Consider the following 15,314-nt stretch of genomic DNA (forward strand, 5'->3'; position numbering starts at 1 on the left):
TCCCACCTAGTCTCCAGCTGCCACTGCTGAAAAGCAACTATTGTTCCCTATTCCTGTACGTTTGGGTTTTTTTTTAAGCCAGATGTAAAGGGCCACTGCAATCCCAACACGGCTTGAGGGGTGAAAAAAAATTAAAACAGTAAAAGACAATGATAAACCATGCTAGCTTCAACAATGTATTTCATATATCAGTCAGTGAACAGTCTCTAACAAAGTGATTTGGCAACAGTCAGAGGTACCCTGCTCTAAAATGTAAAACACCTTATGTTATTAATGAGTCTTGCTTTAGTGAATCTAAAAGAAGCAAACCAGTTTATGGATAGACAAAGGGATTCTTTTGAAGGAGTGGCAAATCCTGCTGGATTACATGAACAGTTTACAAAGGAGGAAATAAAGTAATCTTAGTATTTCCCCCTGCTTCACAGGTTTTCAGTACTTAGCTCAAAACAAACCATTTGAAGAGTTTTCTGGCTAGGCAAATGAATACAACAGCACACACACATATATATAGGAAATAATCACCAATTCTTACTTAGAGCCACTGCTTTAGTCCTTTTGCAGAACTGTGACAATAAATATCAACCAGTTTCTGTCACAGTGCCAGTAGGCACAGGAGATAGCTTCAGGAAGAAACAGCATGTGCAAGGATTATCCAGGGCCAGTGGGAAGTGGACCTAATGATTGAGAAAGGACAGCAGCCTGGGCTTACAGAAGAGGAGGCAGAAGGGCTGTGGGGTTTTTGCTGTAATATTCACAAACTGGCTGAAATTTCAAGACTTACATCTAACAAACACAAACCAAGTGCCGCTAGATCATCTCAATCACAATCAGAATGAGCTCAACACCAGGAATACCCAAACTTCACATTTATGGTGGTGGAGAAATTGTTATTATTTAAGATACAGTACAGGGGCACTGTTGAAATTGGCACAAAGAAAACATAAATCTAATTATCTGGTAAAATATCTCTCACCTTTAATTTCTAGAATCTCTAAAATGTCCCCAAGTGTCTGAACTAGATCATAGAATCATTTAGTTGGAAAAGATCCTCAAGATCATCAAGTCCAACTGTAAACCTACCACTGCCAGGTCCAGCACTTAACCATGTCCCTAAGATGTGTCTACATGTATTTTAATACCTCCAGGGACGGTGACTCAATCATTTCCCTGGGCAGCCTGTTCCAATGCTTGACAGCATGGATGTAACCCCAGTCACCATCATCTCCAGGCTCAGTCACCCAGTCAGTTGTTCACCCAGTGAACACCTGTCCAAGCCATGAGCAGCCCGCTTCTCCAGGAGGATGCTGTGGCAAACGCTGTAAAAGGCTTTACTAAAGCCTTGTTGTAGACAACATTCACAGCCTTTCCCTCATCCACTAAGCAGGTCACCTTGTCATAGGAGATCAGGCTGGTCAAGCAGGACCTGCCTTTCTCAAACCCATGCTGGCTGGGCCTGATCCCCAGGCTGCTCTGCACATGCTGTGTGATCACACTTAGGATGATCTGCTCCATGACCTTCCCTGGCACTGAGGTCAGGCTGACTGACATGTAGTTCCCTGGATCCTCCTACCAACCCTTTTTGTAGATGGGTGAACCTTTTGCTGAATTCCAGCTGGGACCTCCCTGTTTAGCCAGGATTGCTTGTAAATGTTTGAGAGATGCTTCAGCTTTCTGCTGTGGGGTCAGTTGTTTTCTATGTCTTCTCACAGTTTGATTACTTGAAAGAGGTGAACAGCCCCAGGAGACCTGAGACACATGAACATAAAGGGCTTCCTCACTGGTATTTCACATTATCACTGGAAGCCAAAGGCAGCTTTTTAAGATATAGTTGGAGCTACTGTCCTAATCTCTTCAGTCTCTTGGCACCTCTGTGGACAGTCCCAGCACTATTTTTATTTCAGAAGTCTGTATGCTATTTGCATATTAGCAAGAAAACAGTGACTAAAAGAAGGATAGACAGAAACTCATAAAAATTTTAACTCTTTGTGAGAAAGTTGACTGTTCACAGGCTTCAAAAGAAGGTGAAGATTTCTTTCAAGTCCAAATATGCTTCCATTGTAAAAAGGTCTGTTTGTATAAAGATTTCAGAGATAACGCAAGCTCTTAGGAATTCATAGTGAGGTGAGTCAAGGTTTTCTGCAATTGTTGTAAAAACTGATTACAGATTGCCAGATTAGAAATTCCTCCAATTATTTAAACAGCTGACACACATAAATGACCTCTTACTTTAAAAGTGGTGGTCAGTACTAAAATAATCTTAATGCATACACTTTATTATTTAAACAAATCTACATCCGAAACACAACTTGTGCAATTGAACATCTTTGGAATGTCCATTGGAATTCTAATGAAAGCATTTTTATGTAGAGCTATAATTCACAATTTTGTAAAATTGTGTAAAAACTTTTGTAAAAAATTCTGTATTTATAAATGTTTTGGTAAACCAGGTCCTCAATTCTTTCAGTACATTGAAACTAATTTTAACTGGGGGAAAAAAAAGGAAATTGAGAAAAAAGAAAATTAGATATTGTTCTCACGTGGTTGAGAGCCTACAAAAAGGCCATCTTTACATTTCCTACTATTGGTGACAGGGGCACCTACTTCAGAACACTTACTTAGCAGTTGCATACTTCAAGCAAAGAAAATTGCAATCTATGGTTGTTGAATCTGTTCTTCACTTATGAAACTCCAGCCAAGCATTCTAAATTACCACAAAAATAATGGCAAACCACATGAAAACAATTATTTTTAATACCACAAGAACTTCAGAAGAAACCTTAAAACTTCCAGAGTCAAAAGAACATATTCCAGAACTTTTAATTAGAACTTGTGGTTGCTATGGGAAAAAAGTTTTCACTTCTAACCAAGCCACATTTTTCTGCATTTAATTAATCTAAAAACTGAAAAAAACCCAAAACAAACACTCCCCATCTGCCCAGTCTTTAGGTTTGCAAGAATCCAGAGTTTTATTGTCACTGAGTTCTCCACAGTTACTGTTTTCCTGTCCTAATGTCATTTTCTGTCACTAGTTAGGCAACCTGTTGTCTCAGTGGAGCATTATAGCTATTCAAGAGAGGGATTTTGGTTGGTTGGTTGGTTTTTTGTTTGTTTTGCTTGTTGTTATTTTAGAGATGGAATTTCCTGTGGCATTGATGCCTCAATTCCGAAATTAAAAGTAAATTGTCAATTACCATCCATGACTAGTTTGATTTAAATGGCATACACAGAGACACACTACTGAGCTGTATATAGTGCACATCCACAGGAGGACAGCTTAAAAATTAAACTGGACTCAGGCTTAGAAAAGCACAGGAAAAAATAATGGCTTAGCCTGTGTCTAAATCAGTCCCAATACCATATGTTTTCCAAAATATCCCTTTTTTGGACTGTTAGAATTATCTGTAAGTTAAGTAAAGTACTCTGCAACAATTGCATGTTTTACTTGGTCAGTAGACTTTTTATTATTTAACCAAAAAAAAAGCTTAAAACCTCTTCAAGTGCATCAGACAAATTATTCACACACAAGACAACTCTTTCTGCCTCTGCAGCCCCCAAAATACTATACTGAGGTAGGTACAAGGGAAGGCTGCTTTCTCACCCAGATTGCTTCACAGATTCTTCAGGGTATCTCTCTTAGCCAAGAGTATTTGCTCCCAGCTATCATTGCACCTGTCTTATCACTCATGTTTGAGCAACAGATGCGATGTTGCAATTACTCTCTTCCAATGTAATCAGGGCAGGTTTCTCTCAGGCCTCCCCCAGTGTGGTACCTGTACACACCACATCGAAACAAGAACATTAAAGCAGAAATGTTGAAGTCTCAGCAGGGGAATTCAGAAGCCTGTCCCTGTTCATCCTGTAGCCCAAACCTGAAAGGCTTTAACAAACATGGTTGAAAAAGCAGCAGATGGTCTTTACCAGCCCATCTCTGCACATACAGAGATTGTACATGGGCCTGCACGTGCACATGGGAATTATGCAGTTCCTTTAAAAGGAGGTCCAAGAAGTAAAATTCCCTTTCTAAATGCATTATGGAATATTAAAGTTTTGAAGTATTATTTCCTTCAGAGTTTGCCCATGACAATTACATAGACAGAGATCATCTGCTTATACTTTACAGCTTAAAGAAATCCAGGCACTCCTTCATAATGAATAAAATAGATAAAATACCATAAAAATAATGCTGTTCAAGTACAGGTGCAAATGACTACTTTCTTTTGACTTTCTTTCATCTTTTCTACCCTCTACAATAGGGATTGTCTTCAAAATTAAAGATGTCTTCCTGCAACTGCTTAAATGTAGTCTTTGGCTAAAGTGCCTCTCTCAGCTCAGACTGCACTTAAAATTTAAGCCATGTGAATAATATTTGAGACAGCTCTGACAGGTGAATTTCAATAATCACTCCTATGAGTATTATCCATTTCAGTAAGAGGGCCTTGAGCCTCTGTTTGTGGCCTCTGTCTGCAGCTGTCAGTGGGCATACAAATACATATGGATAACAGCCAAGGAGGTACCTTAGAGCATTGTTTCGGATAACTTTGCATATCCTGAAACGTTTCTTCTGCTCCAGCCTGGGAGTCACTCAGAATCATTAGCCCTTGTTATGAGCTTTAGTAAGACACCACCTGCTTTGAAGAGTGTGATTGTTACTGTAGGTTCAAAATATGAATGGACAGAGGAAAGACTCCAAACCTACCTGAAAAATCTGTAATTCCTCTATATTAGTCAACAGGGAAACACAAGGTGTTAAAACATCAGATGAATTTCTCTGGGCACAACCAATTAGATTCTGAATTGACTCCAAAGTAACTGCAAATTAGTTCTCTCTCTAAATACTCTTGGCGGGGGGGGGGAATTTGAATGTTACTTTCATTTGAATCTGTGCATTGTTTGTACTTCCAAGTGAATAGTAAAGGTGCTGTAGAATTCCTTCCTAGAATGAGCAAGTAAGTAACATACTGCACTCAGAATATCGGGTTGAAATTCACACCATAAGCCAGAAGTTTCAAACTTCAGAAGAGTGTAAGAAGAGTTATTTTCCTGATCAACCCAGGGATCTGTGGTAGTTCCTATTCTCCAGGCAAGGAGGAGGAAACAGCATGTTGCTGTCTGCTGAAACCTCCAGAAAGTCAGTGCATGCTGCTGATGCAGACTGGGACATGACACAGCAAGTATAAGCATCTGCACAAGCAAACGGCCTCCGTGGAAAGAAAAGAAATTAAAAGTGTACCAAAGCTGCAAAATGAAACATAATTATTTCTTAGAATAGGCAACTGAAACAGGAATTAGTTGATGATTAGGTCAATGCAGAGTATCCTTCAATTGCTTGGATCCCTGCAAAGTGAAGTGAATAGTGTGCTGAATGCACATTACATAGACAATGCAAAAATCATGAAACTGCAGGAGAGATCTGCTGCTCTAACAAGTCACTACATTCTTCAGACAACAGTGAGCAGAAATAAAAACGTTCACAGCTGCCCTTTCTTCCTATCTAGGTCTAAGCCACAAGAGAAACTTACAAAGTATAAAAAGGAATATTCTCTTGTTCTCTTATCTTTTAAGGAGATAAATAGTGGTACTCATTAACGTAGCATGAATCATTTTCCTTAGTACAGGTACCAAACAAACAGAAATGTCTGTAATTTTCCAGCTAGTTATTTTCTCATAATGACACAAATGTTTAACTTGACAGGTAGGGCCATTATTATGGAGAAAGGGAAGAACAGTATGGTTATTGTATCTGAATAATTAGGTACCATGACACCTATGTGTTAAAACAAAATTGACGTAAAAGTGAAGGAGCGCAAACTGAGTTCAAGCAAACAATGATGTTTTTTCACTGATACAGATGAAAGATGCAGATTTTGTAAAGTAAACATGCAAAGTAGCCTGTCAAGTTTCCAGTAAATGATTTTCACCCCAGTTTAATCAACACGTGATTTCACCCAAATCCTAAGTTTCTATATTTCTTGGAACATGTTTCTACACATCTCTAGCAGGCTACTGTTAACATCTTCCTACTTCACTCAAGCATGACTACAGACAAAGAAATCCCAAGAGGTTGCAAGTTTAAAACTTATTCTTAACTAAGAACATGCTGAAAGACACTTTCACCTTATAAGATTTTTTCCTGTTTAATCAATTATGGATGTAACTGCTACACTGGCTTAGAGGAATCTGCTGTCTATGCCTTCAACATTTTAGGGACAAACAGAATAGAACATCATTGCATATGAGTCAGCAGTGTGCCCTGGCAGCCAAAAGGGCCAACTGTATTTTGAGGTGCAGAACACAGCATCAAGCAGGAAGATAAATTAAAGAAATTTTATTTCATAAGGAGTCGATTGCAGGGAAAAAAAAAAAAGAAAACAACCTAAAAGTCAAATATTCTGACATTGCAATTAGGGATTAAAGCATGACACACAGTCCAAGATTTGCCAACAAAGTCCCAAATAGCTACCCTTTATTTTTTTCCTAATCATGCTTCCTGCAATGGGAAATGATACAAAGATAGTAAGTATCCTAAAGGCACACATTTCCAGCACATATTAGTATACTCCTTCATTTTTATGGTTTTTTAAATTACTCAAGAAAGTAGATGTCTTCATTGCATTTCTTGCTTTGGTATGTAAAGAATAGGCCGACAGAAGACATTTGAAAGAATAAAACACAAAAAGCTAAATTTTTCAACTGTGAAAATTTTACTTTGAGACAAATTTGCTTCAAAAGTAAGCATACCCATTACAAATGATTCACTTTCTGGCCATTTTACCCATTATCCCTATCCCAAATCATCAAGAAGATACTAAATGTTAAATTTGAATCTGTATGGGCAGGTATTTGTTGTCTCACTTCTGCTTAAGTGGTAGTTGTTGCCAAAGGGTACATTTCCTCTGAATTAAGGAGATCTGACTGCTATCACTTGTCTAAATTCCACACATTTCCTTCACAGGCTGATGACTGACAAATCATATCCACGTCAAATTACAATGCTGGCAAGCAGGCAGGTGTAAAGAAATTGGAATTCAAGCCTGTATTAGCCTTGTCCAGTTCCAAAGCTACAAAAGTTTATTTAACCTGGAGAAGCTGCCTTGCCTGCTGGGACAGCACAAGGGACGCGAGCACCCGCAAGGGTGAGACGGGACACACATGCCATACTTACGTGCAACAGCGCCTTGCAGTGGCTCCGGGAGCGCAGGGAAAGGAGCGGCTCGAAGCACGAAGGGAACGCGCTCCACGCGGAACGGGAGCAGCGCAGAGCAGCCACGCAGCCCTCACCCCCGGGAGCACGGCCGAGGGCTGCCGGGGAACACACAGCACCACGGCAGCGACGCGTGCACAAGTGAAAAGCAGGAAATCACACCGTGAATCGCCCTGCAGAATCTCTTGGGCAGCGCAGATTCAGCAAATAGTGAGAGCTTCTTGTACATTAAGGACAACCCAGAAATTGGTCTTTTCACAGTAATATGAGGTTGACAAACAGCTTTGGAAAAACTGAAAGTTAACCATTTCAAATTGCAAATTAATCCTCAGGACCCAATCTTTAATATGGTTTATCAGGAAGAAACTCTTGGAAATAGAGAACAGCTATGTCCACTCCTGCACAGTAAACTAGATCTTCTAATCAAAATCTCTCCCTACAGTCAGATTAATACTTCATGAAATTTATGATATCAGAAGAAGGAAAAGAAGCAAACTCATTTAGCAAAAACTCTCAACTCAGTGTTAAGTAAAGGTTGTCTTGCAATTAGCTGTTTTACTTGTTGAGCTGCAGCCATAATTAATTCCTACAAATCATTAGGAAAAAGCACTTGCACAAACCAGAATAAGACAAACTCCCATAATTCTACTGACAATTTATATTCTCATGAGGTCCTGTAAACACAGTTATTTCCTAACATTTACATGCAATATGTGGTTCCATATTTATAGGTAAGAAAGATACCAATCTAATTCAGTTAATTTAAACTTCAGGCCACTGCACTTGAGCCTCCCAGTTACATTTCAATATACACTGATGATGAAACACTTTCTATTTACATCTACATTCCATCCATGCAAAGAACACCATTAATCAGCAAAATTTGACCATTTATATTGGGACCTCTATGAGAACACTGCTTGCACAATTAACTTGTGTTTTTTTCAATACTTAAAGGAGGCTTCTAAGAAAGATTGGAACAAACTTTTTAGCAGGGCCTGTTGCAGTAGGAGAAGAGGTGATGGTTTTAAACTGAAAGTGGGTAGATTCAAACTAGATATAAGGAAGAAGATTTTTACAATGAGGGTGGTGAAAAACAGGAATAGGTTCCCCAGAGAGGCAGAAGATCACCCATCCCTGGAAACATTCAAGGTCAGGGTGGATGGGGCTCAGAAGATGTCCCTGCTCACTGCAGGAGGAGCTTGACAAAATGACCTTTAAAGGTCCCTTCCAACCCAAATTATTCTATTATTCCCTTTTATATTTCATAAAGTTTTATTGAGTTTATTTTACAGATGAGATTGACTTTCCTATGCAAACATGGGCCATTGGTACTGTGTGTTTAAAGAATTGTGGTATGTTAACTTTACAGTCTTTTAGCTTTACAGTATAAAACCTGGTTATTACAGAAGACTAAAAGCATGAGTGCTTCACATTAATTCATAAATTAAATATTTTTAACTGTCCATCTCCAGCTATTTACTCCTCTTTACAGAAAAACAACCCTAAGTATATAATAGTTATCTATGTTATCAAAACAGGAAGCAATCTTCAACAAGTTTAATTTAAGGCCAGTCGTATTGGATTCTCTATATTGGCTTTCAAGGTCTCCAGAAACTTTGAAGCCAGTTCATCATCCACCACTCGACCATCGCTTGAAAGAGTCACTGTCATGAGTTGATGCTGTTCAAGTTTCTCATTCCCTTCTTCATCTTCCACAATCTTGAGCTCTGGTCTTGCTCGGCCCACAGCGAGGATGCAGGCCTGAGGAGGGTTTATGACTGCTGTGAAATCACTGATGCCAAACATGCCCAGATTGGAGATACTGAATAGAACAGAAGAGAGTTTCAGTAACATCAGAAATTACGTATTCCCTACAAGAAATTATCTATATTCAACGACTACTATGACTTAAATCCCCTCCAAGGCAAAACCCATTAAGTTAAAAATAGATATGAACTGTTTTTAGTTGAGTACATTCACACTCTCAAGGGTTTGGAATTTTTGCAATTAAAAATAACGCACCTTTTTAGAAGTCCCATTTCTTTACAGCAATATATTCTTGCACTGCACACACTGAAGCCAGAAAGTAGGCAAGTAAAGCAATATCTTTAAATATATTTTGCCTGTCCCTGTTCCGAGTCAAATGTCTTTTAGACTGAACTTCACAACTGCAAGTTACAATGGCTGCTGGTATCCAGTAAGTGATAAAATTTGGGCATCCAAGTATCACTCAGGCACATGAAAGCCTCATGGTGCCTTTCTCCCTCAAACACTTCCGTCCGTGTCACCACCTGTGAAGTGGTGTATTAGGAAAGGCTTGGACTCTTTTGTGACAAGTTGTCTATGGAGAAAGCTGGCCTACCATCTCCTCCTTTCTGGTTATAGTTACGGCAAAGAGTAGAAAAACGATGAAACAGCACAGAATCATGGAAGAGCTTGGGTTGGAAGGGACTTTTAAAGGTCATCTAGTCCAGCTTCCACTGCAACAAGCTTCTTCAACTAGATCAGGCCATTCAGAGCCCTGTCCAATCTGACTTTGAATGTTTCTGGGATGGGGCATCCACCACCTCTCTGGGCAACCTATTGATGGACATTCGTACCAAGTTGTGTCCCTCACGGGGCCGTATTGGGACAGTGCTGTTTCATGTCTTCAGCAGCGACACTGACAAAGGGTTCAAGTATACCCTCAACAAATCTGCACCAAGCTGAGTGGTGCTGCTGACAAACCTGAGGGATGGGATGCCATCCAGAGGGACCCAGACAGGCTCAAGAATTGGGCTCATGAGATTCAACAAGGCCAATTGGAAGGTGCTGCACCAGGGCCAGAGCAACCCCCAATATCAACACAGGCTGGGGGATGAACCAATCAAGAGCAGCCCTTCTGAGATGGACTTGGGGGTGCTGGTGGATGAAAAGCAGGTCCTGAGGCAGCAGTGCACACTTGCAGCTCAGGAAGCAAACCATATCCTGGGCTGCATCAAAAGTGGTATGGCCAGCAGGTCAAGGGCAGTAATTCTGCCCCTCTACTCTGCTACTCTGAGACTCCACCTGGAGTGCTGCATCCAGTGCTGGCATCAGAGAATCACAGAACCATTAAGGGTGGAAAAGACTTCTAAGATCAATTCCAACCATCAGACAGCACTACCACCATGTTCACCACTACACCATGTCCTTAAGTGTCACATCCACCTGCTTTTTGAACACTTCCAGGGATGGTGACTCAACCACTTCCCTGGACAGCCTGTTCCAATGCTTGTCAATCCATTTCATGTTTTTTTTCCCTAATATCCAATCTAAACTTGCCCTGGTGCAATTTGAGGCCATTTCCTTTCCTCCTCTTATTATCTAGGAGAATAAACCAACCCACATCTCGCTATAACTACACTCCTTTCAGGCAGAAAGAGAACAGTGATAAGGTCCCCCTGAGCCTCCTTTTCTCCAGACTAAACAATCCCAGTTTCCTCAGCTATTCCTCACAAGACTTGTGCTCCAGACCCTTCTCCAGCATCATTGCCCTTCTCTGGACATGCTCCAGCACCTCAATGTCTTTCTTGTGGGGATTGGCCAAAACTGAACACTGGACTCAAGGTGTGGCATCCCCAGTGCCAAGTACAGATGAAATGAACTTGGTTCATTTCACCTGGTTCACCAAGGTAATTGTTTCCCCCTGATACAAAACAGTCTAGTTTTGGCCCTCAGAATCATCACATGGAGTTTCATCCTAAACAGAGCAAGATTTTAAAAGCAATGCATTAAAAGACAGTGGAATAGCTGAGGATAAAACAGTTCTGAACCCATGCTGTATTTACCTGAAAGATCCTCCCTGGTACTCTTCTGGTAACAGTTTTCCATCTCTAGCCTTCTTTGCTAGAGCCTGAAGAAAATGAAAGAAGAAAACAGGAAGAGAAAAGAAAGAAATTAGTGTGTTGTAATAGACTAATTCTTTTTTTTTTTCAGTAAGACATTTTAGGTACCATACAGACATTAAGTCAGCAAAAGTCACCTGCTTTTGAATTTAGGGAAGCACTTCAGCAACACTTTTGTTGTATCTGCAGTGATTTGGCAGAGAGACTAGGGCACAAAACTTCATTTTCCTACCAATATTGGCTGTTCAATAAAAGCTGTTCTCTCACCTTACAAATATTGTTCCAGGTTTTACAATGGAACCACCATTCTCCCTGGTGTTTTTAGATTGTCTAGCAAAATACTGGTAAGTTCACAGTTTTCCTGTTTAAAGAAATATTTGTTTAAAGAAACTGACATGTACCATTTCAGAACTTTCTACCAGATAGAATGTATTTCTTCCAGCTAAACATTCAACTACCTTTTGAAGGGTGCCTTTAAGGCCACTCCTTCTGTGATCTCCATTTCATTTGTGAGACTTTTCTTTAAAATTCAACAGAAGAAATGTTCAAATACAGCCCAAGAAGTTCATGCTATGTTCCAAGATAAGATCACAGAGTTGTACAAAACTTTAACATTTATAATAAGCATGTCAAAGTTAAAAGGATACACTGAGCTTTAATTTAGGCTTTTATTCATCTCTGAGTAATTGGTGAACCAGAAGACAATAGCCATGGGAACAGCATTCACACAACAGGGTCAATATAAGCGTGATGCATTTGTGCAATTGCATTATTTGAATGATGAAAATACGGTGCCTGGATGCACATGACCTGGAAAGAAGTTAAAATTATCCTACAGCAGAAGGGGATATATCAGCAATTACACAAAGAAAGCGCCTGCCAAACTACAGGAAGACTGATAGAGGAGCAGCTGCAGTTACAGTGTGTATGTGCATGTCAGGTATGTATTTATTTCAGTAATTCAGTGAGGAAGCTGAAAAGCAAAATGATGTTGGTGTGGACACCTGCAATCTCTGTAACCCAGTGTCTTTTAGAGGGAGCAGTGTGACCTGTGTCACACACATTCCGTTGGAAAGGCAAGGGGAATGCTCACTATCATCACCCCACCGAATGGAACACAAGCCTGCATTTCCATCACGGGAACTGCAGGACATTGATTTGTGGTAGCAGAGGTTTGCAATACTGCACAGTATTGGGGATGATAATGAAAGCCCAACATTCAACAATGCTTTTATTCTTGGCATTCTATCACTAACCCCAGAACCATCTCAGCTGGCCTTCCTCCTCAACTAGTGAAAGGAATTGTTTTCACAACACATCCAGCATAAAGTAAGCAATATGGACTGGAAAAACCTTGAAAACACCCATTTATGAATGTTTTGTGGCATGACCCATCTTTCTCTGCTACAACTTTGTTGGCTGTTCTCCTCTGTTAGCACAGACCATTATGATTTCTGTAGTTTTTTGCAAAAGGCAAGGATTTACAAAGTGCAGTGGTGTCTAGTTTGGGGACAGTTTTATGCCCTAGGAGCTGCTTCCATTGCATTCTTCAGATGCTGCAGGCTTTTGATTAGCACTTGTTAAATGACAAAAAAAAGGCCTGTGTTGAGACATTTCACCATTCCTTGTACTTTTACCTGCCAAAAACCACTCCTTTATCTGGCAACAACTGCCACATATCACTCTGACTGGCACCTGGTCTATGCAAAATACTGCTCATTAGTCTGAGGAGTTTAATGTTACATCCTTAATTGAACTGCATATTGAAAAAAATGCAGACAGAAATATGTTTGATAATATAACTGCAAAGAGAGTAAAAAAAGCGGACACAAGAAATTTTCTGGGAAAGGGAAAAAACACCAAAAAACCAAAATCTCAAAGCCCAAGACTGGAAATACTAAAGATATAGCATTAAGTAGCTTTCTCTTGAGGATTAAAGAAATACTATTATATTGAATTGCAAAAGTCTGTACAGGTTTATTTTTCAAGCAGTCTAGCCACCATTCAACTAAATAACATGATATTATTGTTAACTAAAAATGAAGAGAGTTGCAAAATTAATACGAATTTTGAAGTATAAGTAATGCTGAAACTGCTTTAGATCCACTGCCTTTGTTATTAGTGATGTGTATCTGGGTCACGCTACATTTTCTGCTACAGAAAGCGATACAGCTGCTGTATTCCTCAGCCTGCTGCACTTTTCAGACCTACCTTTGCAGAGGCAGCAATTTCCTTTATTCCCTTGGCCGCAACATCTTTTATAATTGGCGTAATGAGCCCTCGGTCCGTTGCCACGGCAATGGAGATGTCAATGGACTGCAGCCGCCTGCAGGCTTCCCCATCCCACGTTACATTCACATCTGGCATTTGCTGAAACACAGACAGACAATAAAAAAAGACAGCTGTTAGAAGAATAACAGTGCAATGAGTTATTAAGAAAAAGGAAATGCCTTTAAGACACATAGCTACATACAGGCATTCACCAAGTTAATTAGGTTGTACTGATTTTATTTATATTTACTTTGTCAAAAACCATGAATGCATGCACCAGAAACTGAAAATGCCAGGAGAGACAGAAGTTTTTTTGGTGTTGCTAGGAAAAGAAAACCAAACTAATTACTACAAATTCCTTCACTGATACCACCTCATGATGGCCCAGCATGTAAAGCTTCAAAGCAGTGCAATTTCTCCCACAAAATAAACCACAGGATGTTGAATTTAAAAGCGTGGAAATGGACATCCTACTACACCCATGTGTTGTTTTCCACTGGTGTCTCAAGCATGACTCTCAACAAATAAAAGATGCTGCAGGTACAGTCACTGTTATTCAGAAGTTCTCCTAAATGCATCAGATTTTTTTTTTTTTTGGATAGACTAAGTTAAAATTGAGATGTTTACTGATCATTTCATTTAGTTTTTTGAGTTTATTGAAATGAAGAAGGTATTCCAGAAAAAAGTATGGGAGGGACACACTATCAAAAGTGACTCTAATATCTATCTAAAGTAACTGCACTCCTAGGAAGAAGTGGTGTGACAGTACTCTCAGTTCCTATTCTTCAACACCAGAATGTATAGTGTAAAAAAAGAAAAAGAAAAAGAAGAAAAGAGAGAGAAGAAGAAAAAGGTATGTAGTATCCTACTTTGCAAGCTAAATAAAGTTCTAGAAGTCCGACAGTTTACACAGCAGTAAGATGCCCTCAAGTGGGTGCTGTGCAACTATAACTCTTTATATAAGGTTGTTCAAAAGAGATGGTAGGGAAAGAATTTGTCACTTCAACAATTAAAGATTCATTTTTAAAGGACAGCTGCTATAGGAGCTGTTGTTACAAAGCCCAACCACTTGGAAATAATCCTGGAAGTTTTCGTTCCTTCCTCCATCCTTCTCCCTCCTTGTTCCAGAAAGAAAGAATTGCTCTACTGGGCTATTATCTAGTGAGCCCACTAGCCATTCACAAAATTCTGGCTGTCAAATGGCAAGACCAAGCTGAAACACAGAACCCATAGCTGGACTTGTGATATCCTAAGTGAAGGAGAAATTTAGCATGTTTAAGAACTGATACAAGCAGTTTCTTGAGGTGTGTGCCAAACAATTATAAACTTCCAAACCAGCTGCAGTCAGCTCACTAAAGCTAAAAGAACACATTTTCATTGTTCAGAAATAAAATAGTAACGAAACACTCTTTGAAGAGTGCCCAGAAAAGAGTCAGTGAAACTGCATTGAATTTAAACTTGAGGATGTATTCACACCACCCAATTTCAGGGGGGGAAGGTGCAAGTGGAAGTGGGTTTTATTTTTTTAAAGCAGTTGCTCGTGTCTTTTCTGAAATGCTGACAGAATGCTGAGATGTGAGCTTGATCATGAACTTGTTTCCTGATATACTGAGTTAAATCTGTTGTTTTGGTTTTTTTTAATGTATTATTTTAAAAGTCAAACAAATGCCAGCATAGATTTCTAACAAAGCAATAGGATAGAGAATTTTATTGATTACTTCCATATCAACACAACATTATTATCATCTCAAAAACTAACAATCCCTCAGAAGACAGAACACAAAATCTCTTGCTCTCTGTCTCCTGTTCCTTTCACCGGCTCTCTGGTGCAGAGATCTGTTATCCAACACTCACAGCAGTTCATGGTAAATTTTGGGGGTCACCATTTCCTCACAAAAGTTTCTTTAGGCCACCAGAAGAAGCTTCTTGTTATGTACATGTCTAACATGTACTAACATGTACATGTACTAACT

At 39.6% G+C, this 15,314-nt stretch overlaps 1 protein-coding gene across 2 annotated transcripts in view; it reads right to left on the minus strand.

Annotated features, from left to right (window-relative positions):
- Nucleotides 1-6,310: 6,310 nt before the first annotated feature.
- The window catches only part of PDHX (pyruvate dehydrogenase complex component X), a 36,993-nt gene continuing 27,989 nt past the window's right edge, over nucleotides 6,311-15,314 (minus strand). For both annotated transcript variants that reach the window (XM_032111197.1, XM_032111196.1), the window contains exons 9-11: nucleotides 13,282-13,440; nucleotides 11,014-11,078; nucleotides 6,311-9,026 (exon numbers count right to left, since the gene is read on the minus strand). In XM_032111197.1, the coding sequence (XP_031967088.1) occupies nucleotides 8,762-9,026; nucleotides 11,014-11,078; nucleotides 13,282-13,440 (489 nt within the window). In that variant the 3' untranslated portion in view covers nucleotides 6,311-8,761. The remainder of the gene's footprint in view (nucleotides 9,027-11,013; nucleotides 11,079-13,281; nucleotides 13,441-15,314) is intronic.

The sequence above is a fragment of the Corvus moneduloides genome, chromosome 6 (genome assembly GCF_009650955.1).
Source record: "Corvus moneduloides isolate bCorMon1 chromosome 6, bCorMon1.pri, whole genome shotgun sequence".
In the NCBI taxonomy this organism is placed as follows: Eukaryota; Metazoa; Chordata; class Aves; order Passeriformes; family Corvidae; genus Corvus; species Corvus moneduloides.